General features: G+C 43.7%; 1 protein-coding gene across 2 annotated transcripts in view; it reads left to right on the forward strand.

The window, feature by feature from the left end:
* LOC129861039 (dual specificity mitogen-activated protein kinase kinase 6) overlaps nucleotides 1-15,082 on the forward strand; it is a 63,293-nt gene extending 48,211 nt beyond the window's left edge. For both annotated transcript variants that reach the window (XM_055932087.1, XM_055932095.1), the window contains exons 6-12: nucleotides 6,148-6,264; nucleotides 7,478-7,529; nucleotides 8,792-8,919; nucleotides 9,829-9,906; nucleotides 11,280-11,419; nucleotides 13,819-13,864; nucleotides 14,188-15,082. In XM_055932087.1, the coding sequence (XP_055788062.1) occupies nucleotides 6,148-6,264; nucleotides 7,478-7,529; nucleotides 8,792-8,919; nucleotides 9,829-9,906; nucleotides 11,280-11,419; nucleotides 13,819-13,864; nucleotides 14,188-14,265 (639 nt within the window). In that variant the 3' untranslated portion in view covers nucleotides 14,266-15,082. The remainder of the gene's footprint in view (nucleotides 1-6,147; nucleotides 6,265-7,477; nucleotides 7,530-8,791; nucleotides 8,920-9,828; nucleotides 9,907-11,279; nucleotides 11,420-13,818; nucleotides 13,865-14,187) is intronic.
* The last annotated feature ends 12,097 nt before the right edge of the window (nucleotides 15,083-27,179 follow it).

Consider the following 27,179-nt stretch of genomic DNA (forward strand, 5'->3'; position numbering starts at 1 on the left):
AGGGATTCAATCTTGCAACCTTATGGTTAACTAGTCCAACGCTCTAATCACCTGCCTCACGAGGAGCCCGCCTGTTACGCGAATGCAGTAAGAAGCCAAGGTAAGTTGCTAGCTAGCATTAAACTTATCTTATAAAAAACAATCAATCAATCAATCATAATCACTAGTTAACTACACATGGTTGATGATATTACTAGTTTATCTAGCGTGTCCTGCGTTACATATAATCAATGTGGTGCGCATTCGTGAAAAAGGACTGTCGTTGCTCCAACGTGTACCTAACCATAAACATCAATGCCTTTCTTAAAATCAATAGACAGGAGTATATATTTTTAGTATAATATTTAGCTAAAAGAAATCCAGGTTAGCAGGCAATATTAACCAGGTGAAATTGTGTCACTTCTCTTGCGTTCATTGCACGCAGAGTCAGAGTATATGCAACAGTTTGGGCCACCTGACTCATTGCGAACTAATTTGCCAGAATTTTACGTAATTATGACATAACATTGAAGGTTGTGCAATGTAACAGGAATATTTAGACTGATGGATGCCACCCGTTAGATATAATACGGAACGGTTCCGTATTTCACTGAAAGAATAAATGTTTTGTTTTTCGAGATGATAGTTTCCGGATTCGACCATATTAATGACCTAAGGCTCGTATTTCTGTGTGTTATTATGTTATAATTAAGCCTATGATTTGATAGAGCAGTCTGACTGAGCGATGGTGGGCACCAGCAGGCTCGTAAGCATTCATTCAAACAGCACTTTCGTGCGTTTTATGAATACAAGCCTATCAACTCCCGAGGTTAGGCTGGTGTAACCGATGTGAAATGGCTAGCTAGTCAGCGGGGTGCACGCTAATAGCGTTTCAAACGTCACTCGCTCTGAGACTTGGAGTAGTTGTTCCCCTTGCTCTGCATGGGTAACGCTGCTTCGAGGGTGGCTGTTGTCGATGTGTTCCTGGTTCGAGTAGGAGCGAGGAGAGGGACGGAAGCTATACTGTTACACTGGCAATACTAAAGTGCCTATAAGATCATCCAATAGTCAAAGGTATAGGAAATACAAATGGTATAGAGAGAAATAGTCCTATAATTCCTATAATAACTACAACCTAAAACTTCTTACCTGGGAATATTGAAGACTCATGTTAAAAGGAACCACCAGCTTTCATATGTTCTCATGTTCGGAGCAAGGAACTTAAATGTTAGCTTTCTTACATGGCACATATTGCACTTTTACTTTTTTCTCCAACACTTTGTTTTTGCATTATTTAAACCAAATTGAACATGTTTCATTATTTATTTGAGGCTAAATTGATTTTATTGAGGTATTATATCAAGTTTTTAAAAACCTATTAAAAAAAAATATATATAATAATTATCAAAAACAATTATCAAAAATAAAAGTGTTGAAAAATGATGCAGCCACCACCATGCTTGAAAATATGAATAGTGGTACTCTGTAAAGCACATATGTCAGAGTCAAGGCCCGCGGGCCACATCCGGCCCGCGAGAAGGTTTTTTACGGCCCCTGGGATGATCTTGATTTATTATTAGAACCGGCCCGCAGACCGCAGCAAGCCGGCAGCCCGCAGATCTTTTACACGCACCAATACTACATTTCCCACAATGCAACGGTGACGCACCGAGCAGTAGGCTGCTTCATTTCAATATTTATTGGCACAGCAGTCGTCAGCATCACAGTAAAATTAACTTTCAGATACCCATCAAAAATGGCAAAACGGAAGGTGGACACTGAGAACCGGGGGTTTCAAACAAGGTGGGAGTCGGAGTATATGTTCACGGAGGTAGCTGGAAAACCTGTGTGTCTTCTGTGTGGAGAAAGTGTGGCGGTACTGAAAGAGTATAATCTGAGACGACATTATGAAACGAAACACGCGGACAAAAACAAGAATATGGACATGGAACAAAGGCTACAAAAGGCAGAGGAATTAAAACGAGGCCTCAAATCTCGACAGGCTCTGTTCAAAAAAGCCAAATCACAAGGCCAGGCTGCTGTCAAGGCCAGTTTTATTTTGGCAGAAGAGATCGCTAAATCAGCCCGGCCATTTACGGAGGGGGATTTCATCAAAAACTGCATGATTAAAGTTTGTGACGAAGTTTGCCCAGAAAAAAGGCAACTCTTTTTAAATGTGAGTCTGAGCAGAAACACCATTGCCGAGAGAGTAGACCAGTTGTCCATCAATCTAAAAGAGCAGCTTGTGAAAAAGGGAAAAGATTTCATTGCATATTCCTTGGCTGTGGATGAGAGCACCGACATTTCTGACATTGCCCAGTTGTCAATTTTCATCCGCGGAGTGGACTCCAGCCTAAGCGTGACAGAGGAGTTTTTGGCTTTACGTCCTATGCATGGCACAACTACGGGACATGATTTGTATGAAGAGGTGTCAAGATGTGTAAATGAGATGGAGCTGCCTTGGGAAAAACTCGTGGGTTTGACAACCGACGGAGCACCTGCGATGTGTGGACACAGGAGCGGACTGGTGGCGAAGATACGGGAAAAGATGCAAGAGGAAAACGCGACAGGTGAGCTGACAGCTTATCATTGTATCATACACCAGGAAGCGTTGTGCGGTAAAGCCTTGAAAATGGAGCATGTAATGAGCATCATCACGCGCACAGTTAACTTTATCAGAGCCAAAGGTTTGAATCACCGCCAGTTCAAGGCATTTCTGACGGAGTTAGAAACGGAGCATGGTGATTTGCCTTATCACACAGAGGTGCGATGGCTAAGCCAGGGAAAGGTGCTTCAAAGATGTTTCGAGCTTCGTGAGGAGATTTGTCTGTTCTTGGACAGCAAAGGGAAAGACACAACACAACTCCGAGACGAAATGTTTCTGTGTGAAATGGCTTTTCTGTGTGACATTACGAGTCATCTGAATGCAATGAACTTGCAGCTGCAGGGTCGGGATCATGTCATCTCTGATATGTACAGTACAGTGAAGGCATTTAAAACCAAACTGACTCTGTGGGAGACGCAGATGCGGAAAGAAAATTTGAGCCACTTTCCCAGCTGCCAGACCATGAAAGAGAAGCTCTCTACCAGTGCGTTCCCGAGCGCACAGTTGGCTGATAAAATAGGTATGCTTGCCGCTGACTTTCGACGCCGATTTGCTGACTTTGAAGCACAAAAAAGCAGGTTGGAACTGCTCGGTAACCCATTTGCTGTTGACGTGGAAAGCTCACCACCAAACCTCCAAATGGAGTTGATTGACCTCCAATGCAATGATGCACTGAGGGCAAAATATGCGGCAGTGGGTGCTGCGGAGTTCGCCCGTTTCCTCCCCGACACAATGCCCCAGCTGCGCATCCAGGCTGCTCAAACGTTGTCTATGTTTGGCAGCACATACCTGTGTGAACAACTGTTTTCTTTGATGAACCTGAACAAAACATCACACAGAAGTCGACTTACTGCTGAACACCTCCACTCAATTCTGAGGATTTCCTCAGCTCAGAGCCTTACCCCGAACATTGATGAACTTGTGGAAAAGATGGGACACCACCAAGTATCACCCTCAACCTCAAACAAGTGAACATTACTGTGCAATCACATATTTAGAGTTTTTACTCAGTTCAAGTTTAAAAGTTAAAGTTTAATATTTGTTTTCACTGCATGTTACTTCTCCTTAAACAAAGTGTTGTTTTTGATTAATAGATTTTTGCACTTTATTTTATTGTATTTCAATCCAATTATATTTTAAAAATATTTCAGTTGAGTGGATGATAGAAAATTGCTATTATTGTTTTTTTCTTTGAAGTAAATTTAGCCCACTTTTGCTAAAATAGAAAATATAGGCTACTGATGGTGCCTTGAATACCGGTTTCTTTCATTTAATGTTCATGTTATGGGGATTTTTATATAAAGGAAATTTGTCTTTTGTGTCTGTTGAAAATTAAAGATTACTGACAGAGCCATAAGAAAATATTGCTTTATTTATCTGATCATATTGGAATATATTTGTTAGGTTTTCAGTAGGTTCAATTAGGTTCACTAGACTATATGCGTCATTTAAAAAATTTTCAATGAACATTCGAACAGTCCGGCCCTCGGCTTGTAGCTAAATTTTTTATTTGGCCCTCCGTCCATTTGACTTTGACACCCCTGCTGTAAAGTGTTTGCCAATTAGTTTTTTCAGTATTACTTAAGTTGACTTGTTGTTAACAGAATGCATGTTTTGGATAAAAAAAATGTAATCTGTAATTTAGGTTTATATTGTGGAATAATTACAATGTTGTTGATCCGTCCTCAGTTTTTTCATATCACAACCATTCAACTCTGTAATGTTTTAATTGGCCTCATGGTGAAATCCCTGAGCAGTTTCCTTCCTCTCCGGCAACTGAGTTATGAAGGGCACCTGTATCTTTGTAGTGACTGGGTGTATTGATACACCATCCAAAGCCTAATTAATAACTTCAACATGCTCAAAGGGATATTCAACATCTGATTTTGATATCTTTACACATCTACCAATCCATGCTCTTTGTGTGATGCATTGAAAAACCTCGCCGGTCTTTGAAGTTGAATCTGCTTGAAATTCGATGCTCGATTGAGGGACCTTACAGATTATTGCATGTGTGGGGTACAGAGATGGGGTAATCATTAAAAAATCATGTTAACCACTATTATTGAACACGGATTGAGTCCATGCAATTTATTATGCGATTTGTTAAGCACATTTTTACTCCTGGACTTATTTGGGCTTGCCATAACAAAGGGGTTGCATACTTATTGACTCAGGACATTTCAGCTTTTCATTTTTTATCAATTTCTAATATTTTATATGAACAAAATTCCATTTCACATTGTTATATTGTGTGTAGATCAGTGACACACTCTCAATTTAATACATTTTAAATTCAGGCTGTAACAAAAAATATAGAAAAAGTAAAAGGCGTGTAAATGCTTTCTGAAGGCACTGTATATAGCACCAAAAAGGGATCTGCTATGGTTATTTGGCACTATATAGAACCATTTTTTGTTAGTGTGTAGGCACCTGCAACTTAGCACAAGTAGGATAAATTACACTTGCCAAGAATCCCTTGCAAGTGTAATTGTAATCACTTCCAAACAAATTAAATAGAATGTTGAAAAAATGTAGTCCAGAACATTTTTGACTTTGTGGCCAGTTGTAAATTAAACAAATACAAGTCTAAACAACAAATGTTTTTTAATGTAAACATATTTTAGGAGAAACAGTGAATCGTGCTTCAAGGCCAATATATTTGGCCGCATCTGTATGTTCATAGAGGCAGGTACCTGTCACGCCCTGACCTTAGAGATCCTTTTTATGTCTCTATTTTGGTTGGTCAGGGCGTGAGTTGGGGTGGGCATTCTATGTTTTTGTTCTATGTTGTCTATTTCTATGTGTTTGGCTGGGTGTGGTTCTCAATCAGAGGCAGCTGTCTATCGTTGTCTCTGATTGAGAACCATACTTTGTGGGTGGTTGTTTCTGTCTTTGTGTCTGCACCAGACAGAACTGTTTCGTGTTGGTCTATTTTTGTTATTTTGTCTTAGTGTTCTATTTTTGTTATTTTGTCTTAGTGTTCTGAGTTAAATAAATATCATGAACATGTACCACGCTGCACCTTGGTCCACTCCTTCTTCCTCAGACGAACGTCGTTACAGTACCTAGTTACTATCTTAGTCCTCTTCCAAACTATATGGAACCATAAGGCTTCCTACACTGCCATTACAGCCTTGATTTATACAATGATGTGCTGCCATTCAGACCGGTACCATAGAGATTTGGGAGGGCATAGCTTTTTATGTTGTAGTCAACATAAACAAATAAAGAATTCCAGATTTTTCGGGATGTAGTTGCCTTCCTCCTGAAGAGAAAAGAGCGTTCCACAGGATATCCCTCCACAGCAGAGCACATTGGGAAAAGCTCTTTCCTGTTAGTCGAACGGTGTGTCAGGAATGTGGTCCGACTCTGTTGTGTTTTTCCAATCCTTCCCTCAACCCCTCTCTCCATCTTTGTCTTCCCCTCTTTCCATTTATTTTTCTCTCTATCTCCAATCTCTCTACCCCTCTCCCCCTTTCGACTCCCTCCACCATCTCTCCATCTGTACATCATACTGTATCCTCCACTATATGAAAGATTGCCCCTTGTTATGTAATCAGGGTGATGTGTGGATCTGTATGGAGCTGATGGACACTTCTCTGGATAAATTCTACAAGCAGGTGATAGATAAAGGCATGACCATCCCCGAGGACATACTGGGAAAGATGGCCGTCTCGGTGAGTAGGACTAGGGCCCAATCCAAATCGTCCCCTGCGCCCTATGTACAATCATACTAGTAGAAGTTTCACCATATTGCTTATACCAATCAAATCCTCTCAGATCTCCACAAATGCATAGGGCATAGAGTTTAGGTGATGATTTGGGATTATTTGGTAAAAGCATGCGTTTTCTTTTTGTTCCATCTTTGAAATGCAAGAGAAAGGCCATACATTGAGATAGGATTCTAGGTGTAATTTAGATGTTGTCCACAAGATGGCATCAGTGTGTGCAATTTTTCAGACTAATCCAGTGAAGAATTACATCACTACACAATATTTTGTATCAATATAAATTCGTTGAATTTATGAATGTTCAAGTACATAACTATAGAGAACATACAAAATGATATGGTAATAAACAATTAAAGATTACAGGAATGTCATACATGATGGATCATTAGTATCCCTACAGAATATACACTAACCTTCATACATCTAGATGGCTGGTCGGGGTGGGTGTGGAGCCAGAGACAACAGTGGGGTCAAACTGTAGAACCCGGTTCCTACATTTGAATATACAAAATTATGCTACATTTTATCTGTGGGACCCTCAGGATGACAAATCAGAGCAATATTACTGAATTTAAGTACATTATTTACCTTCAGAGCTGAATGTATCAAACCAGTTTCCGTGATGTTTTGTTGTGGTCTATCCTCAAACAATATGTTTTTGCTGTAATAGCTACTGTAAATTGGATACTGCAGTTAGATTAACAAGAATTTAAGCTTTCTGCCCATATAAGACATGTCTATGTCCCTGAAAGTTGGCAGTTGTTTACAATGTCACATTATTGCATATTGAGCAACAACTGTCACGGTTTAGGGACACCGGTCCCGTAGAGGTTAATTCATATGAGTAGGACTAAAGTTATCAGTCAGCCTAGAGACCAAGATGAATAATACATGGGTTGGTTATGTGTAGGAATATACAGTATATTATGAACGTATTGTTGTCAGATCAGTCAGTCTCTAGACCAAGAGGAATAGTCTATTACTGTACGTGGGTATACATGTAGTTGACTAAATGTGTTAATTCATGCTAGATGCTTAATATACTAAGAATTCATAAATAATAGATGCGACCATATGGATTCCCCAATCTCCTTCTCTTTCTGCTGATGTGTCGGTGTTCTGTTCTAATGTTCTTATGTTCTAATCTCCCTGGTTACAGGTAGTGAAGGCTCTGGAACATCTGCACAGTAACCTGTCAGTGATCCACCGAGGTAACATCACAGAGTTAAATAAAACGTTTTATATTAAAATATGTATATGTTACTGCCAAAACTAAAGGAAACACTTGAGTAAATGATGGATACAAAGTATGCTGTGGTTCATGAGTTAATTAAGCAATTAACATCCCATCATGCTTCGGGTCACGTTTAAAGGATATGTGTCTCAGTCCCCAGATCTCAACCCAATTGAACACATATGGGAGATTCTGGAGCGGCGCTTGAGATAACGTTTTCAACCACCATCAAAACACTAAATGATGGAACTTCTGGAAAAATGGTGTCGCATCCCTCCAATAGAGTTTCAGACACTTGTAGAATCTATGCCTTAGTGCATTGAAGCTGTTCTGGCAGCTTGTGGTGACCCAATGCCCTAATAAGACACGATGTTGGTGTTTTAATTTTATTTTTGGCAGTTACCTGTATTATGCATCTCTATGGGGTACACCTTAAAACAGTTGGACTAGTGTCCATCCTTTAAAACCATGTCTCACCGAAGGTCAAAGACTCTATTTCTTGTGTCTAAAACCTCAGTGTTCTATGCGTCTGTTTCTGTATTAACATTGCATGTAGTCATTTAAGATGATTGCAGGTTACTAAAATAAAGTGAAAACTGTGCCTAGCCAGCGATCACAGTCCTTCTGCAAAAGTGTTTTGAGGGCTGTTGTCACGCCCTGACCTTAGAGATCCTTTTTATGTCTTATTTTGGTTTGGTCAGGACGTGAGTTGGGGTGGGCATTCTATGTTTTGTTCTATGTTGTCCTTTTCTATGTGTTTGGCCTGGTATGGTTCCCAATCAGAGGCAGCTGTCAATCGTTGTCTCTGATTCAGAACCATACTTAGGTAGCCTGTTCCCACCTGTGTTTGTGGGTAGTTGTTTGCTGTTTTGTGTTTTTTCACCTTACAGGACTGTTTCGTGTCGTTCACTCTCTTTGTTGTTTTTTTGTCATTCAGTGTTCAGTTTATTTGATTAAATTTACTATGAACACTTACATCGCTGCGTGTTGGTCCGATGATTCCTATTCCTCATCATCAGACGAAGAGGAGAGTCGTTACAGCTGTGTGTTTGAGACTGTTAACTGCTTCCCAGTTCTGTCACTGTGGCTAACTGACTCAGCAGATTAAATCAGTGATGACCCTGTATCTCTTTCACTTCCGTCACACTCCTCTCTGTCTCTTCCATATCTCTTTCCTCCATCTCTCTCTCTCCTCTATATCCTTCCATCTCCTCTTTTTCTCCCCTCTCTCTCCCTCAGATGTGAAGCCATCAAACGTATTGATCAACACACAGGGCCAGGTGAAGATGTGTGACTTTGGGATCAGTGGTTACCTGGTGGACTCCGTGGCCAAGACCATAGACGCTGGCTGCAAGCCCTACATGGCGGTGAGTGGGTGTGTGGTAAGAGAGGTATAAGGGTTTTAAAAGATATAGAAAATAGATGTCTACTCAGTAAAATCAAACTATAAAGGATTTAGGCTTAACGATGCTCATGAGCCAAAGCGGGTCCCCAAAACTGTTGGACAGCTGTGTACGTCATCCAATTCCTATGATATGTTATGTCCTGCAAAAATGGTATGAAAATAAATACATTTCCTACAATTCACATGACCTATTACGAATTCCAATTCATACAATATGTTACTTTTTATTTTATTTTTTACATTGAACCTTTATTTTACTAGGCAAGTCAGCTAAGAACAAATTCTTATTTACAATGATGGCCTACACCGGCCAAACCCGGACGACGCTGGGCCAATTGTGCACCACCCTATGGGACTCCCAATCACGGCCGGTTGTGATACAGCCTGGAATCGATCCAGGGTGTCTAGTGACGCCTCAAGCACTGAGATGCAGTGCCTTAGACCGCTGCGCCACTCGGGAGCCCAAATGCTGGCTCAGTGAATAACTGTTTACAGAACAGAGATATGATACATGATGTTCATGTTAATGAATTATTGTACAAGTTTGACTGAGCTGACTGCTTGCTGCCTATATGTTTAAGTGCTACATGTCTCTATGTTATGTCATTAGCCATGCCCTTTAATAACCGCAGTTAGCTTTTAACTGCTGTGTGCCCAAACAGTGTGTCCACAGAGCCTTTGATTGGCTGAGCAGTTTTTAGAGCCTGGTAGCACTCGGAGAACAGAATGGGTTGTGTGTGTTTGAGGTACAGATGATGGGGGGAGTTTGGGTCGTCTAGGACAACTAATGTTAGTTTGCGATACTAAAGTGATATTATCCGGGTCTCGTGTATGTGTGTGTGTGTGTGCGCGGTTCTGTTCTGTCCCCCAGCCAGAGAGGATCAACCCAGAGATTAATCAGAAAGGCTACAACGTCAAGTCTGACATTTGGAGTTTAGGAATCACTATGGTGAGTCTCTATAAAAAATGATACTTATGCAGATTATTCATTTATAATAAAAAAAAGTATGATTATTACACTAGTAGAGCTATATTATATTATTTATGAATGCTACAGTAACCACAGATTAAATGTTTTATTTTAGTTTTCCTGGGTGACATTTTGTACATTGCTAGTAATAGTCATACGTGGAGAAAAAAAAGTAATATTGAATTGAAATTAATTATTGTGCAAATAGAACATGTTTTTCATGTTTAAGAAAGGCCCTGCCTTCTTTCAGTGAGACATGATGACCCTCTACTGCTCTGCTCCAGGAGAGCTGTTACATATTCCTCTCTCTCATTTGCACATCCTAAATTCTGTCACACCCAATAACAGTTTGGTGTCAAAAGAACATGTGATGATCCTCCAGCTGCCAGTGGTAGTTTTCATAAATGTAGCTGTCTAGGGCAGGGGTATTCAACTCTTAACCTCCGGAGACTGCTGGTTTTCTCTTCTACCTGATAATTAATTGCACCCGCCTGGTGACCAAGGTCTAAATCAGTGCCGATTAGAGGAGAACAATGAAAAAACACAGTGGAACTGGATTCAAGGTCCAGAGTTGAGTTTGAGGGGTCTAATGTCACAAATCACCCAATTTCTGGCGTTTAACGACAGATTCTTTAGCTTAGTGCATTTTATGTACAACAATACAATGCTGCATTCCTATTCATAGGTTGCACCTCCATTACTAGGTCGCGTCATGCCATTGTTTTGAATGTTCTAAAGCCACCCTCTACCGGTGACGCAATACTGGTGCCCTAAAGTCCTGATAATCCCAGTCATTCTGGCCGGAGGCTAACGACTGTTTAGTGTAAATTACACTACAGTGCCTGGCAATACGATTACATTGCTAAAGTAGTCAAATGTTTAGTAGGAAACAACTTTGCCAGCATTATCATGTCAAATTTACTTTCGACATACGGCAATGTTGTCATTAGCCAGCAAAGTTCCTAAAAAATAGCTAGCAATGCTAACTTTAGCTATCTTAAATCAGGTGACCTCTCGATTTTAGCTAACTAGCTACCGTTATACTGCATCGAAAGTCAATCTGGCGACATCAAAATGATGACAAAAGGTTTTACTACAAATGATTTGCCTCTCTTTGAAAAGCATTGTATTTCCAAGCCACTGTAATGCACTTTTGATTAAATGTTCATCAGCGCTCATTGACGATGCATTGAGTAGAATGCTCAGTTGCTCATCAGTATAAAACAAACGTTCAAAATAATATTGTGACGAAACATGCAACCCATGAATAGCCTGCCCTCTAGCAGTGCCCTGTGATATCCTGTGCCCTGTCATATCTCATGCCCTGTCATATCCTGTGCCCCCCTCTTCAGATTGAGCTGGCCATCTTGCGTTTTCCCTATGACTCGTGGGGCACCCCCTTCCAGCAGCTGAAGCAGGTGGTGGAGGAACCATCCCCCCAGCTTCCTGCTGACCAGTTCTCCCCTGAGTTTGTTGACTTCACCTCTCTGTGGTATGTTTTCCTCTCCTGTAAAGCTAGCCTGGTCCCAGATCTGTTTGGGCTGTCTTTCCAAGTTTATGGTCGTTGTTATGTTTGTCATGACAATTGGATTTGGCAAGATATCAGAAACAGATCTGGGACCAGGCTTACCTGTACATAATTTAGGCCCTACAAAAGTGTTGTCAATGTCAGTTATGTCAGTATTTTCTTTCTGTACCTTGCCTCGTCTAATTCCACTCAAGGTCTTTGGCTATTGTATCAATGAATCAATCAATCAAGTTTATTTTATATAGCCCTTCGTACATCAGCTAATGTCTCGAAGTGCTGTACAGAGACCCAGCCTAAAACCCCAAACAGCTAGAATGCAGGTGTAGAAGCACGGTGGCTAGGAAAAACTCCCTAGAAAGGCCAAAACCTAGGAAGAAACCTAGAGAGGAACCAGGCTATAAGGGGTGGCCAGTCCTCTTCTGGCTGTGCCGGGTGGAGATTATAACAGAACTATGCCAAGATGTTCAAAAATGTTCATAAGTGACAAGCATGGTCAAATAATAATCATGAATAATATTCAGTTGGCTTTTCATAGCCGATCATTAAGAGTTGAAAAACAACAGGTCTGGGACAGGTGGCGGTTCCATAACCGCAGGCAGAACAGCAGCAAGGCCAGGCAGACTGGGGACAGCAAGGAGCCACCACGCCCGGCAGTCCCGACGTATGGTCCCAGGGCTCAGGTCCTCCGAGAGAAAGAAAGAGAGAAGGAGAAAATTAGAGAGAGCCAAGATTTTCAAAATGTTCATAAATGACATGCATGGGCAAATAATAATCAGGAATAAATCTGTTGGCTTTTCATAGCCGATCATTAAGAGTTGAAAACAGCAGGTCTGGGACAGGTAGGGGTTCCGTAACCGCAGGCAGAACCGTTGAAACTGGAATAGCAGCAAGGCCAGGCGGACTGGGGGCAGCAGGGAGTCGTCATGCCCGGTTGTCCTGACGTATGGTCCTAGGGCTCAGGTTCTCAGAGAGAGAAAGAAAGAGAGAACGAGAGAATTAGAGAAAGCATACTTAAATTCACACAGGACACTGGATAAGACAGGAGAAGTACTCCAGGTATAACCAACTGACCCTAGCCCCCCGACACAAACTATTGCAGCATAAATACTGGAGGCTGAGACAGGAGCGGTCAGGAGACACTGTGGCCCCATCCGAAGATACCCCCGGACAGGGCCAAATAGGAAGGATATAACCCCACCCACTTTGCCAAAGCACAGCCCCCGCACCACTGGAGGGATATCTTCAACCACCAACTTATGAGTCCTACTTGAGCGCTTGCTGGATTGAGACTCACAAGTGAATTTCTCTTGACAATTTTTCCAGTTGTTGTAATAGCCACAAGCACTTTATGACCAGGACAGAATGTGATGCATGTGCCTGGGTTCCAGAGACTAGGCTACCCTCTGTGGAATGTGTCTAAATAGGCATTCTCACCAGCCTGTTATGTCTACCGCGCACTGTTAGGTCTCCACACCAAATATTTAATATCTACTCATGCCGTTTTTCCCTTCACACAACCCTAAAAGGTTTTACATTTGTTTTACATGTAGGCCTACAGTGCAGAAGATAAATTACATTTTCCCACCATAAAACCTTGCTAATGGGTCATCTTGGTCTGTTGTGTTGTACAATGTAGGCCCTAGTTTTTCAGTTTTATGGCGGTCCGAAATGGAAACCTATTACCTACAGCAGAGATGAGCAACTTTGATCTGGGTGGGGGCCACAAAAAATCTGAACTCATGAGGGGCCGGCACTAGCCTTTTGGGAGCCCCCACCTTGCGAGCAAAACATTTTAGCAGCCTCCCTGTCGACAGCGGAGAGAAAAAAATGTAAGCTTTAAAGTTAATTTCCTGCATTTTGACATTGTTGTTGCATTTTGAAAATGTTGCCATTTTATAGCAAGTTTGCTGCAATTCTACACTTTTGCCATGGGGCAGAGAGAAGATTTAGCAATTTTATAACTTATTTCATATTTCTACTCATTGTGCCATGGAGCAATGATAATTTGTTTCAGTTTTACAGCTAATTTCTGGCAATTCTACTCATTTTCCATACTGCTATAAAAAATGTTTGCCGTTTTGAATATGATATCTGAGTGAGAATGATTAACAAAATCAATGCCCCCCCCCCCCCCCCCGATCAGTAATTTGACCATGATTACTAGAAGTTTAGTTAGCTGGCGAGATGAATTTACCAATCTTTGGGTTTTTACTCCGTTGACATGTCCGCTTGCAGCTGATTCAATCTGGAGTAGAGTGGAGTGGGAGACACATTACCAGATATGAGTCATCTAACAGTATCTCTATATGAATCATAGACATTGCAGTTGTAATCCTTTCTCTCATTGCTCTTTTCGTTCCCAGCTTAAAGAAAAATTCCAAAGAGCGGCCAAACTACCCAGAACTCATGGTGAGTTTTTTTTTTTACTTTGGAGATGTCTTATTATTTAGTTACACACTTTATTTTCAACTCTAAGAAATGTTCAATACAAAGTGAATGTGACCATGCCCTCTTCCATTACTAACAGTTGACCACTTGATGGCAGACTTAGTCCAGTAATTATTTATGTTTTGTAATAATCTCCCCACTTAATTTATATCCAATCAATGCTATTGATTATATATCAAACTTTTGTTGAGTATATTATTTTTTATACTGTATTTGATTTTACATGAATCACTTAAATTGTCTCTTCTCATTTATTTTCTTATCTTTTCTTCTCTTCATCCCAGCAACATCCCTTTTTCATCTCCCACGAATCCAAAGAGACTGACGTGGCTTGCTTTGTCAAGGTCATCCTCGGGGACTGATAAGCAGCCCCGCTCCCTGATCTAAGACAACGCTCTGACCAATTGCCACAGGGGGAGGCGGGCCTTACAAAAAAGCACCAATCGCAAACCCTGTTACCTGCGGGACTCCAACGCCTCCCCAGTTCCCGACCCCTCCCTCTGGCACAGATGCAAATGGACAGTAGAGGAACTCCGAGGAGATGAATGAGGAGAATGATGCCCAACCATGTTGGAGGAATGAGGAGTTAGCCTTAAGGCCTCAAGGCCCTCACATATTAGATATAGGCAATGGGGCAACGTGTAATTTACTGTTGTTTTGAGGATTGGAGGGCCGGGCCATGCGTAATCTGGATGAATTTAACTATGTGAAATGCGACTCCCGCCGACTCTCTAATTTTGTCCCACCCTTGTTACTGTACGAGACCCACTGCTCAAACAGTGATTTGGATGTTAGTGAATTTAGGAACGTGTGGATTATGTCCTGTGCTATTGGTCAATCTCTATTATATATTTAAACCTGGTGTGAAAACATAAAACAACCTAAAGTGATAAATATACATATGCATAATCTAAATGTTTGTATTTTACTCAAAGAAAGGTGTATTGGTTTACTAATAGACTGCACATGTACAGAACATATCTACTATATAATGGGTGGGTTTCAGTCCTCTTAGATAAACAGATAGTTACAGAGAGATTCAGATTCTATGACTGTCCAATGGTTGAGCTGTAGACAAGTAGACAGGCTGGAGGCCTCAGTCAGAACTGCAATGGGTTCTTCAAAGGAAGTTACTGCAGTTTGCTCTTAACTGCTCTCTAATGTTGTGGGCTGTGTGTTTGGGAGGGTGGGTGGGTGGAAGCCTTCCATGCATGTGTTGTGAGATATATGTGGGCGATGTCATTGTTGTGGGAGGGGTACATCTATTCCTTCCTAGTCACTTCCTGAATATTCTTCTGTTCAACTCGAATAGAACTGGAGATAAGTTATACAGTTATTATTATTTTAAAGATATATAGCTTATTTATTTATACTGATGAGATACAGTATACTGCAGTGTGCTTATTTTATTAACTGCTGTTTTCCCTTTGAAAACTTTACATTAACAATAGAGAAATTTCTTATTTTACTGTTTGTGTGTATTTGTTGTGTGTCGCACTTGACAGGTAATGCTTTACTGAAACAGTTACTCATAACGCAAGCCTTATACACTGACTATACATTAAGGACACCTGCTCTTTCCATGACAGACTGACCAGGTGAAAGATATGATCCCTTATTGATGCCACTTGTTAAAATCATTTCAATCAGTGTAGATGAGACAATTGAGACATGGATTGGGCAAGACAAAAGGTTTAAGTGCCTTTGAACGGGTTATGGTAGTAGGTTCCCGGGGGCGCACCGGTTTGTGTCAAGAACTACAATGCTGCTGGGTTTTTCACGCTCAACCGTTTCCCGTGTGTATCAAGAATGGTCCACCCCCCCACCACCACCCCCTCACCACTGTGAGAGGCATTGGAGTCAACATCGCCAGCATCCCTGTGGAACGCTTTTGACACCTTGTACGGTCCATGACCCGACGAATTGAGGCAGTTCTGAGGGCAAACGGGAGGGGGGGTGCAACTCAATATTAGGAAAATGTTCCTAATGTTTGGTATACACAGTGTATGTGCTGTTCTAAAAAGTCACAAAACAAAAATTGTATTGGTATTGGTGGTCTCATCTTTATTTACTCAGCATGTGTCCATTTCTGTCCAATTGAGTAATTTCTGAACAATATTTAGGGGACCCCTTTTGGCTCAAGCGCACCACAAGAAGCAAACATAATGTATAGTCTCTTTTGTACAGTGTCAGCCCCTCCACATTTCTCTACATTATCAAATGTACTATACCGGCTTAACGCTGCAGGATTACATAGATTCAACATTAGCTTGTATAGGTTACATAATTAAAGTTTTCTGCGCTTAACCTCTCCCCCACACTTACCAAAACCCAGAATACTTTATAGTAACCCAGGCTACTTAATAACTAACAGGGTCAGCCCCTCCACATTTTTATATATCATCAAATTTACAGTACCTTCAGAATGTATTCATTCACACCCCTTGACTTTTTCCGCATTTGGATGTGTTACAGCTTGAATTTAAAATGGCTTGAATTAAGATTTATTTTTGTAACTGGTCTACACACAATACCCCGTAATGTCAAAGTGGAATTGTGTTTTCCAAAATTTGTACAAATCAATACAAATTAAAAACTGAAATGTCTTGAGTAAATAAGTATTCAACCCCTTTGTTTTGGCAAGCCTGCATAAGTTCATGTAACGGTCCGGGTGGGGTCCGGGAGGGCCTCATTCATGGTGGCGGCTCGGGTGCGGGACGTAGACCCCACTCTACCATAGTCATTGCCCTCTTCAGAGGGACGACCCTCGCCTCCGACCTAGGGTCTAAGATCCTAATTAAAGGCCCCACTGGACTGAGGGGCAGCTCCGAACAGAGGGGCGGCTCCGAACAGAGGGGCGGCTCCGAACAGAGGGGCGGCTCCGGACAGAGGGGCGGCTCCGGACAGAGGGGCGGCTCCGAACAGAGGGGTGGCTCCTGACTGGCGGGCAGCTCTGGCGGCTCCTGACTGGCGGACGGCTCTGGCGGCTCCTGACTGGAGGCTCCTGACTGGCGGGCGGCTCTGGCGGCTCCTGACTGGCGGGCGGCTCCTGACTGGTGGGCGGCTCCTGACTGGCGGGCGGCTCTGGCGGCTCCTGACTGGCGGGCGGCTCTGGCGGCTCCTGACTGGCGGGCGGCTCCTGACTGGCGGGCGGCTCTGGCGGCTCCTGACTGGCGGCTCCTGACTGGCGGGCGGTTCCTGACTGGCGGGCGGCTCTGGCGGCTCCTGACTGGCGGTCGGCTCCTGACTGGCGGGCGGCTCTGGCGGCTCCTGACTGGCGGCTCCTGACTGGCGGGCGGTTCCTGACTGGCGGGCGGCTCTGGCGGCTCCTGACTGGCGGTCGGCTCCTGACTGGCGGGCGGCTCTGGCGGCTCCAGACTGGCGGGCAGCTCTGGCGGCTCCTGACTGGCGGGCGAGCGGCTCCTGACTGGCGGGCGAGCGGCTCCTGACTGGCGGGCGAGCGGCTCCTGACTGGCGGGCGAGCGGCTCCTGACTGGCGGCTCCTGACTGGCGGGCGGCTCTGGCGGCTCATGACTGGCGGGCGGCTCCTGACTAGCGGGCGGCTCTGGCGGCTCCTGACTGGCGGGCGGTTCCTGACTGGCGGGCGGCTCTGGCGGCTCCTGACTGGCGGGCGGCTCCTGACTGGCGGGCGGCTCTGGCGGCTCCTGACTGGCGGGCGGCTCCTGACTGGCGGGGGGCTCCTGACAGGACAGACGACTGGCTCTGGCGGCTCCTGACTGGCGGGCGGCTCCTGACTGGCGGGCGGCTCTGGCGGCTCCTGACTGGCGGGCGGCTGACTGGCGGGCGGCTCCTGACTGGCGGGCTGGCGGATCAGGACAGACGGGCGGCTCCGACGTCTCAGGACAGACGGGCGGCTCCGACAGCTCAGGACAGAAACGGCGTACCGGAGATCAGACACGCTGAGCAGGCACAATACGCCCTGGCTGGATGCCCACACTCGCAATGACACTTTCGGGGGGCTGCCCTATAGCGCACCGGGCTATGGGCACGTACTGGTGACACCGTGCGCTTAACCGCATAACACGGTGCCTGACCAGTAACGCGCTGCTTATAATAAGCACGAGGAGTGAGCTCAGGTCTGCTACCTGGCTTAGCCACACTCCGTGTGCCCCCCCCCCCCCCCCCCAAAAAAATGTGGGGGCTGCCTCTCGTACCTGTCGCGCTGCCGTGCTGCCTCCTCATATAGCCGCCGCTCAGCTTTCTCTGCCTCTAGCTCTGCTTTGGGACGGCGATATTCCCCAGCCTGTGACCAGGGTCCTTTCCCATCCAGAATCTCCTCCCAGGTCCAGGAGTCCTGCGATCGCTGCTGCCTGATACCAAGCTGCTTGGTCCTTGGTTGGTGGGTGATTCTGTAACGGCTGTCGTCCTCTTCTTCCTCTGAAGAAGTGTAGCAAGGATCGGACCAATACACAGTGTGGTAGGTGTCCATGTTTTAATAGGGAAAACTGAACATGAACACAAATACAAAAACAATAAACGTGAACAAACCGAAACAGTCCCATGTGGCACAAACACTGACACAGGAAACAATCACCCACAAAATACCCATGGCTGCCTAAATATGGTTCGCAATCAGAGACAACAATAAACACCTGCCTCTAATTGAGAACCAATCTAGGCAACCATAGACTTACATAAACACCTAGAATGAACACAACTCCATAAATCTACAAAAAAAACCTAGACGGTACAAACACCCTAGACGAGACAAAAACACACAAACCACCCTCGGTCACCCTGACCTAACCAAAATATTTAAAGAAAACAAAGAATACTCAGGTCAGGGCATGACAGTTCAGGAGTAAAAATGTGCTTAATTTATTTTTTCTCATTCTGTGTGCAATAGTAGCTTTTAACATAATTTTTTTATGACTCTCATCTCTGTACCCCACACATACAATTATCTGTAAGGTCAGTCAGCAACCTCCACTGCTTTCAGCACGACAATGACCTAAAATACAAAGCCAAATCTACATGAGTTGCTTACTAAGAAGACAGTGAATGTTAGGGAGTGGCTAAGTTACAGTTTTGACTTAAATCTACTTGAACATTTTATGGCAAGACCTGAAAATGGTTGTCTAACAGTGATCAGACAACAACAAATTTGACAGAACATTTTCATTTTGAATAGAATAATGGGCAAATGTTGCATTATCCAGGTGTTGAAAACTCTTAAAGACTTACCCAGAAAGACTTCCAGCTAACATGTATTGACTCAGGTGTGTGAATACTTATGGAAATTAGATATTTATTTATTTTATTTTCAATACATTTGCTAAAATGTATACATATGTTTTCACTTTGTCATTATGGGGTACTGTGTATAGATATGTGAACAAAATGCAATAATCCATTTTGAATTCAGACTGTAACACATCAATAGCCTACATCAATGCAAATGCAATCGAAAATCACATCAAATAGTATCATGCTTTAAAATCTTGCCTCACTGTGATTGATCAATTTGAAGAAAGAAGTTCAACAAATTGTGGATTAAGTCAAGGGGTATGAATAGTTTCTGAAGGCACTGTACCTACTTGGACTGCAGTATCATATTAACTCGCCACGTGCTTGGATAAATTGCAAATGTAGCTGTTAATGCACTTACCCTCTCAAGCCCAGTCTACTAGATTGGGAAAGGGGGATACCTAGTCAATTGGATGCATGCGACTGAAATGTGTCTGCCATAATCAACATCCACAGCACCCAGGGAACAGTGGGTTAACTGCCTTGCTCAGAACAGATTTTTAAGTCTTGCGTTCACTAGTGGCTTGATGCTGTGGCAAAAACTATACAACTAATTTACATGAGATTTCAAAAACATTTCTGAAACTAGTCTAGTTTGATGGAATCCTTGGTTGTTGCATTTTGTTCTTGTGGTGGCTGAAATTGTATAGTAGGTCAATGTCCATTACTATTGTGCTGCTTTCGTAGAGTGACTGGCAGGATGGATGATGATTTTGAGTCTCTTTGCTATTATGCAAGCACTCTCATGTCATCAATATGAAAACTTGAATTGTTATGATCCAGCAGAATGGGAAGGCATGGTATTACTATGGCTGTTGTGGCAACCGTATTACTGCCAAACCGGCAGTCATGAGTCATGACCGCAGTGAAATTCTATGTCACCATTGAGTCACAGTAATCTCTTATGCACTCTGGACATGCGTTGGTAGTACCCAATTCACTAACCACGCTAATGGTCTGGTACTCAGCGCTCTGTTGTCCCTCTAACACAGTGGTGTCAAACTCATTCCATGGAGGGCCTAGTGTTTGCTGGTTTTTGGCCTTTCAATTAAGACCTAGACAACCACGTGAGGAGAATTCCTTACTAATTGGTGACCTTAATTCAACAATCAAATACAAGGGAGGAGTGAAAACCCACAGTCACTCGGCACTCCATGGAATGAGTTTGACACGTGCTCTAACCACTCTGACATCAATGCAAATGCAATCAAATCAAATATTCTAATCATCTTATTTGTCATGTGCCGAATTCAACAGTGAAATGCTTACTTACAAGCCAACAATGCAGTTTTAAGAAAATACTTTTTTCTTCTTTTTTTTAAAGTATGAGATAAGAATAACAAATATTTAAAGAGCAGCAGTAAATAACAATAGTGGGGCTATATAAAGGGGATACTGGTAAAGGGTCAATGTGTCAATGTGCGGGGGCACTGGTATAGAGGTAATTGAGGTAATTATGTACATGTAGGTAGATCAAACACATCATCAAAATAGTATCATGCTTTTAGAACTCACCTCACTGTGATTGATCAATTTGAAGAAAGAAGTTCAACAACAGGTTGAAACTGAGTGGAAAACATGGTCGTGGTGGATGTTGTTTCAAAACCTAACACAGCAAAAGGGAGAACGCTTTCTAAGGTGATGATTAATTCAAAACACCCCTACTATTGGAGCTTATGCATACGCATAGGCCTATATATGAACCCAAGTCCGGGAGAAAAAAACTGGTTCATTGGACTGATTAATTGTGCAGGGCGGCTAACATTTAGCCTACAATTATAGTGAATTTGATTTTGAGTGGCCTTTTCATAATTAATAGGCTGATACATTGCTTTAGCTGCAGAATATCTCACTACTGTATGTTTCCATCTCCTTTCTCATCTTCATTACTTTCTCGAACGCACAGAGTGGCTGTCAACAATTTAATGAAATATGTTACTATCAATGTTCCCGAACAGATTTCACTTAGTTTCCCAAATTAAGCACTGAGTAGCTGCAGGAACAGGGTTGGAGAGCCCATGGCACAGTGCTCAAACAGTGCTTGATGCGTGGAATGAAATATGTGTTCTTATAAGCCCAGACATTTCTGTATTAAAAACTCAAAACAACGTTTTAAATGAGAATAGGCTATTGGTCTGAAGCCCGAAATAGAAAGGAAATTCACATGAGCACCACAATGCCTATTCCATTCATGCTTTACCAAGGTTTTCCAGCACAAAGCTTTGACATAATACAGTAGCTATGTTGGTATTGTACTTTAAACTATGTGTAGGCAGGTGGCCTACGATTCAAACCTCCCACTCCGTTATAAAACCAGAGTAGCTTACGAAGTGCATATGGGTGATGTCTTTTTCCCCTGCCCCTGTTCCTGCTCGTTTGATAATGGGCCATTCTAAACTAATATGACATTTTAGTAAAGACAAGATTAAATTGAATATAGTCTGATAAGTGAAAATATGATCACTTGATGATTAAACAGGGTGTGCAGCCTGAGGCAAGGAACAGAGCACAAGCTTTTTTTTGCGACTTTCTCAAATCATCAATAGCCTATAGTTGCATCATGCAGCCCACAATTCTAGATTTAATTTTGGATTGGAGATGTTTAATGTGAGTCTGGATGGAGAGTTTACAGTCTAACCAGACACCTAGGTATTTGCAGCTGTCCACATATTCTAGTCAGAACCGTCCAGAGTAGTGATGATGGACAGGTGGGTAGTTGTGGGCAGTGATCGGTTGAAGAGCATGCATTTAGTTTTGCTTGCATTTAAGAGCAGTTGGAGGCCACGGAAGGAGAGTTGTATGGCATTGAAGCTCGTCTGGAGGTTAGTTAACACAGTGTCCAAAGAAAGGCCAGAAGTATACAGAATGGTAGAGGTGGATCAGACAATCACCAGCAGCAAGAGCGACATTGGTGTATATAGAGAAAAGAGTCGGCCTGAGGATTGAACTCTGTGGCACCCCCATAGAGACTGCCAGCGGTCCGGACAACAGGCCCTCCGATTTGACACACTGAACTCTGTCAGAGAAGTAGTTGGTGAACCAGGCGAGGCAGTCATTTGAGAAACCAAGGTTGTTGAGTCTGCCGATAAGAATATGGTGATTGACAGAGTCGAAAGCTTTGGACAGGTCGATGAATACAGCTGCACAGTATTGTCTTTTATCGATGGCGGTTATGATATCGTTTAGGACCTTGAGCGTGGCTGAGGTGCACCCATGACCAGCTCGGAAACCAGGTTGCATAATGGAGAAGGTACAGTGGGATTCGAAATGGTCGGTGATCTGTTTGTTAACTTGGCTTCGAAAGGCAGTGTAGGGGGCCTCCCGGGTGGCGCAGTGGTCTAAGGCACTGCATCGCAGTGCTAACTGCGCCACCAGAGTCTCTGGGTTCGCCCCCAGGCTCTGTCGCAGCCGGCCGCGACCGGGAGGTCCGTGGGGCGACGCACAATTGGGCTAGCGTCATCCGGGTTAGGGAGGGTTTGGCCGGTAGGGATTTCCTTGTCTCATCGCGCTCCAGCGACTCCTGTGGCGGGCTGGGCGCAGTGCGCGCTAACCAAGGGGGCCAGGTGCACGGTGTTTCCTCCGACACATTGGTGCGGCTGGCTTCCGGGTTGGAGGCGCGCTGTGTTAAAGAAGCAGTGCGGCTTGGTTGGGTTGTGCTTCGGAGGACGCATGGCTTTCGACCTTCGTCTCTCCCGAGCCCGTACGGGAGTTGTAGCGATGAGACAAGATAGTAATTACTAGCGATTGGATACCACGAAAATTGGGGAGAAAAGGGGATAAAATGTATTTTAAAAAAAAGAAAAAAAAAAGAAAGGCAGTGTAGGATAGATATAGGTCTGAAGCGGTTTGGAGCGGAGTGTCCCCCCCTTTGAAGAGGGAGATGACTGCGGTAGCTTTCCAATCTTTGGGGATCTCAGACGATACGAAAGAGAGGTTGAACAAGCTAGTAATAGGGGTTGCAACAATTTCGGAGGATCATTTTAGGAAGAGAGGGTCCAGATTGTCTAGCCCTGCTGATTTGTAGTGGTCCAGATTTTGCAGCTCTTTCAGAACATCAGCTATCTGGATTTGGGTGAAGGTGAAATGGGGGAGGATTGGGCGAGTTGCAGTGAGGGGTGCAAGGCTATTGACCGGGGTCGGGGTAGCCAGGTGGAAAGCATGGCCAGCCATAGAACAATGCTTATTGAAATTCTCAATTATCGCAGATTTATCGGTGGTGATAGTGGTTCCTAGCCTCTGTGCAGTGGGCAGCTGGGAGGAGAGGCTCTTATTCTCCATGGACTTTAGTGTCCCAGAACTTTTTGGAGTTAGTGCTACAGGATGCATATTTCTGTTTGAAAAAGCTTGCCTTTGCTTTCTTAACTGCCTGTGTATATTGAGTCCCAACTTCCCTGAAAAGTTGCATATCGCTGGGGCTATTCGATGCTAATGCAGTATGCCAAAGGATGTTTTTGTGCTGGTCAAGGGCAGTCAGGTCCGGAGTGAACCAAGGGCTATATCTGTTCCTGGTTCTACATTTTTTGGAAGGGGCATGCTTATTTAAGATGGTGAGGAAAGCACTTTTAAAGAACAACCAGGCGTCCTCTACTGACGGAATGAGGTCAATATCCTTCCAGAATACCCGGGCCAGGTCGATTAGAAAGGCTTGCTCGCTGAAGTGTTTTAGGGAGCGTTTGACAGTGATGAGGGCTGGTCGCTTGACCGCAGACCCATTACGGATGCAGGCAATGAGGCAGTGATCGCTGAGATCCTGGTTGAAGACAGCAGAGATGTATTTGGAGGGCAGGTTGGTTAGGATGATATCTATGAGGGTGCCCGTGTTTACGGATTTGGGGTTGTACCTGGTGGGTTCATTTTTAATTTGTGAGATTTAGAGCATCTAGCTTAGATCGTAGGATGGCCGGGGTGTTAAGCATGTCCCAATATAGTTCACCTAGCAGCACGAGCTCTGAAGATATATGGGGGACAATCAATTCGCATATGGTGTCCAGGGCACAGCTGGGGGCGGAAGCTGGTCTATAGCAAGCGGCAACGGTAAGAGACTTGTTCCTGGAGAGTAGAAGCTCAAATTGTTTGGGCACAGACCTGGATAGTATGACAGAACTCTGCAGGCTATCCCTGCAGTGGATTGCAACTCCGCCCCCATTTGGCAGTTCTATCCTGTCGGGAAATGTTATAGTTAGGGATGGAAATTTCAGGATTTTTGGTGGTTTTCCTAATCCAGGATTCAGACACGGCTAGGACATCCGGGTTGGCAGAGTGTGCTAGGGCAGTGAATAAAACAAACTTAGGGAGGAGGCTTCTAATGTTAACATGCATGAAACCAAGGCTTTTAAGGTTACAGAAGTCAACAAAATGAGAGTGCCTAGGGAATGGGAGTGGAGCTAGGCACTGCAGGGCCTGGATTAACCTCCACATCACCAAAGGAACAGAGTAGGATAAGGGTACGGCCAAAGGCTAAAAGAACTGGTCGTCTAGTACGTTCAGAACAGAGAGTAAAAGGAGCAGGTTTCTGGGCACGGTAGAATAGATTCAAGGCATAATATACAGACAAGGGTATGGTAGGATATGAATACAGTGGGGGTAAACCTGTGCATAGTGTGACGATGAAAAAAATTTTGTCTCTAGAAATATAATTTAAACCAGGTGATGTCACCACGTGTGTGGGAGGTGGAACTAAAGTGTTAACTAAGGCGTATTGAGCAGGGCTAGAGGCTCTAGAGTGAAATAAGGCAATAATTACTAACCAAAACAGCAATGGACAAGGCATATTGACGTTAGGGAGAGGCATGCATAGCCGAGTGATCATAGGAGTCCAGTGAGTGGCTTCAGGCAGCTAGCGGGCCGGGGATAACAAGCTAGCAGAAGGGCCTTTGAGGGACGTCGCGACGGAAGAAGTCTGTTTTGGCCCCCTAAGGCTGTGACGTCGGCAGATGGATCAGCAGGGCTCCGTGTGGTAAACCAGGCCAATTGGAAAAATAGGTATAGTGGCCAAAGAATTTGTCCGATGGGCCTCTTAAGCTAACAGTCCAATGTGCTCTAGACATCTAGCGGGCCGCGGCTAGCAGGCTAGCTGATGGGCATTCAGGGGACGTCGCGACGGAGGAGTCAGTTGAGAGACCCCCTCGGGCGAATCACGTCGGTAGTACAGTCGTGATGGGTCGGTGGGGGTCCAGGCCAGTCGACAAAATAGGTATCGAAGCCCAAGGAGTGGCTAGCCGGCATATGGGCCTAGCAGATGGGCCTAGCAAGGCTAGCTGCAGGTTTATTGGTTCTTGCTTCGGGACAGAGACGTTAGCCTGGAGTGGCCACTCGCATAGCAGCTAGCTAGCTGCGATGATCTAGGTGAAAAAAAGCAGTGTGTCCTGCTTTTGAAACTTCCAACAGTGCTTTAAGTAAAATAGTTATATTATTTAAATGTTGCTTAACGAGATTACAAAGATACAGAATTACAAACTGCATACATTCATACCTGTATTCCTGTCTCAAAGACCCAGATTTGAACATGTTGTAAATTAGTGTTAGGGCAGCTGTGTTCTCTGTGCCATCTTGGTGTTTAGTCCCACTTTTCTCTTATCTGTTGCTGCACCTTTCTTTCAGCTCTCTAACTTTGCCGATAACTTCTTTATTGAGGAAAATGTACTTACTATGATTGTGATATGTGGTTGTCTCGCCTAGCTATTTTAAGATGATTGCACTAACTGTAGGTCACTCTGGATAAGAGCATCCGCTAAATGACTAAAATGTAAATGTCTCACTACAATCACAGACTCCATACCTTTCATTACCAGACCCCCTGCATCCCACAGTAGTGGACCTATTGTCCTTCGCCTCTTGGCATGACAGGTGCTGTCCCATCAACAAACATGATTGCTAGGGTCTGCTCACCCACCATGTGGCACTGATTTTATCCCAGCACTGTTCAAAAGAATGTCTCTTTTGAATGGTGTTCCACTGTTAGCAACTTAAAGCCCATCCTCTTCCATAACTGTTACTGTAAGACGGACAATGTTTTATTATATTAGATTAGACTAAAGATGGATTATAGGACCACAAGATATAAGTCATAGGTCGTATTTTTTATTTAGCACAGACATAAATACTTATTTTGTAATGGACAGGCAGTCCAAATCTGATATTCTTTTCACTAATTGCTCTTTTGACCAATCAGATCGGCTCTGAAAAAGATCTGATGTGATTGGTCAAATACGAATTAGTGGAAAAAATATCAGAATTGGGCTGCCGATCTAAACGCAGCCTAGGTGTGTCCAGTAATCTCCACCCATCTTCTCCAATTCTGAAACAGTCCTATCATTCCAGCTTGCTATTTTTTTGAAGTATAGCTTTTAACTCTACATGCACGCATGCACACACACACTCCCTATCGCTCTCATACACACACACTGACCACTGTGAGTCTTGTGACCAACCACTGATGTCCTGACCGGGTCCCTTTAGTTGCATTTAGACAGGCAACCTAATTCTGATCTTATTTCCACTAATTGGTCTTTTGATCAATCACATCAGATCTTTTCACTTCAGATCTTTTTTTAGAGCTGATCTGATTGGTCAAAATACCAATTAGTGGAAAGAAAAATCAAAATTGGGCTGCCGGTTTAAACACAGCTTAATAGGCCCAGTCTCCTCTCTAATCATCACACACACCCTCATTATCACTCTGATTAAATTAACCAGTGGGTCATAGAGCTGGTTTGTAAAGCCAGGGAACACGTGAGTTCAGGCTGAGGTCAGGAAATCTAAGTCGGGGACATTTTGTCTGTGGCCACCTATTATTTCGGGATAGACTCTCAACATCAAATCAAACAGCTGGCCAGCGCCCACACAGGATGGGGAATATTTGGTTCTGTGCCAAGATTAGTGCCCTGATTCGGTGATTAAGGGCTTGTAGTAGAACACAGGCAGTTAGTAATTACGTCCCCATCTGCTAGTCTCTTTTACAGTGGCAATTTTAGCATGTAAATCTTGGTGGGTCAAACAAAGCCAGCAA

Source organism: Salvelinus fontinalis, chromosome 1 (genome assembly GCF_029448725.1).
Source record: "Salvelinus fontinalis isolate EN_2023a chromosome 1, ASM2944872v1, whole genome shotgun sequence".
Classification (NCBI taxonomy): domain Eukaryota; kingdom Metazoa; phylum Chordata; class Actinopteri; order Salmoniformes; family Salmonidae; genus Salvelinus; species Salvelinus fontinalis.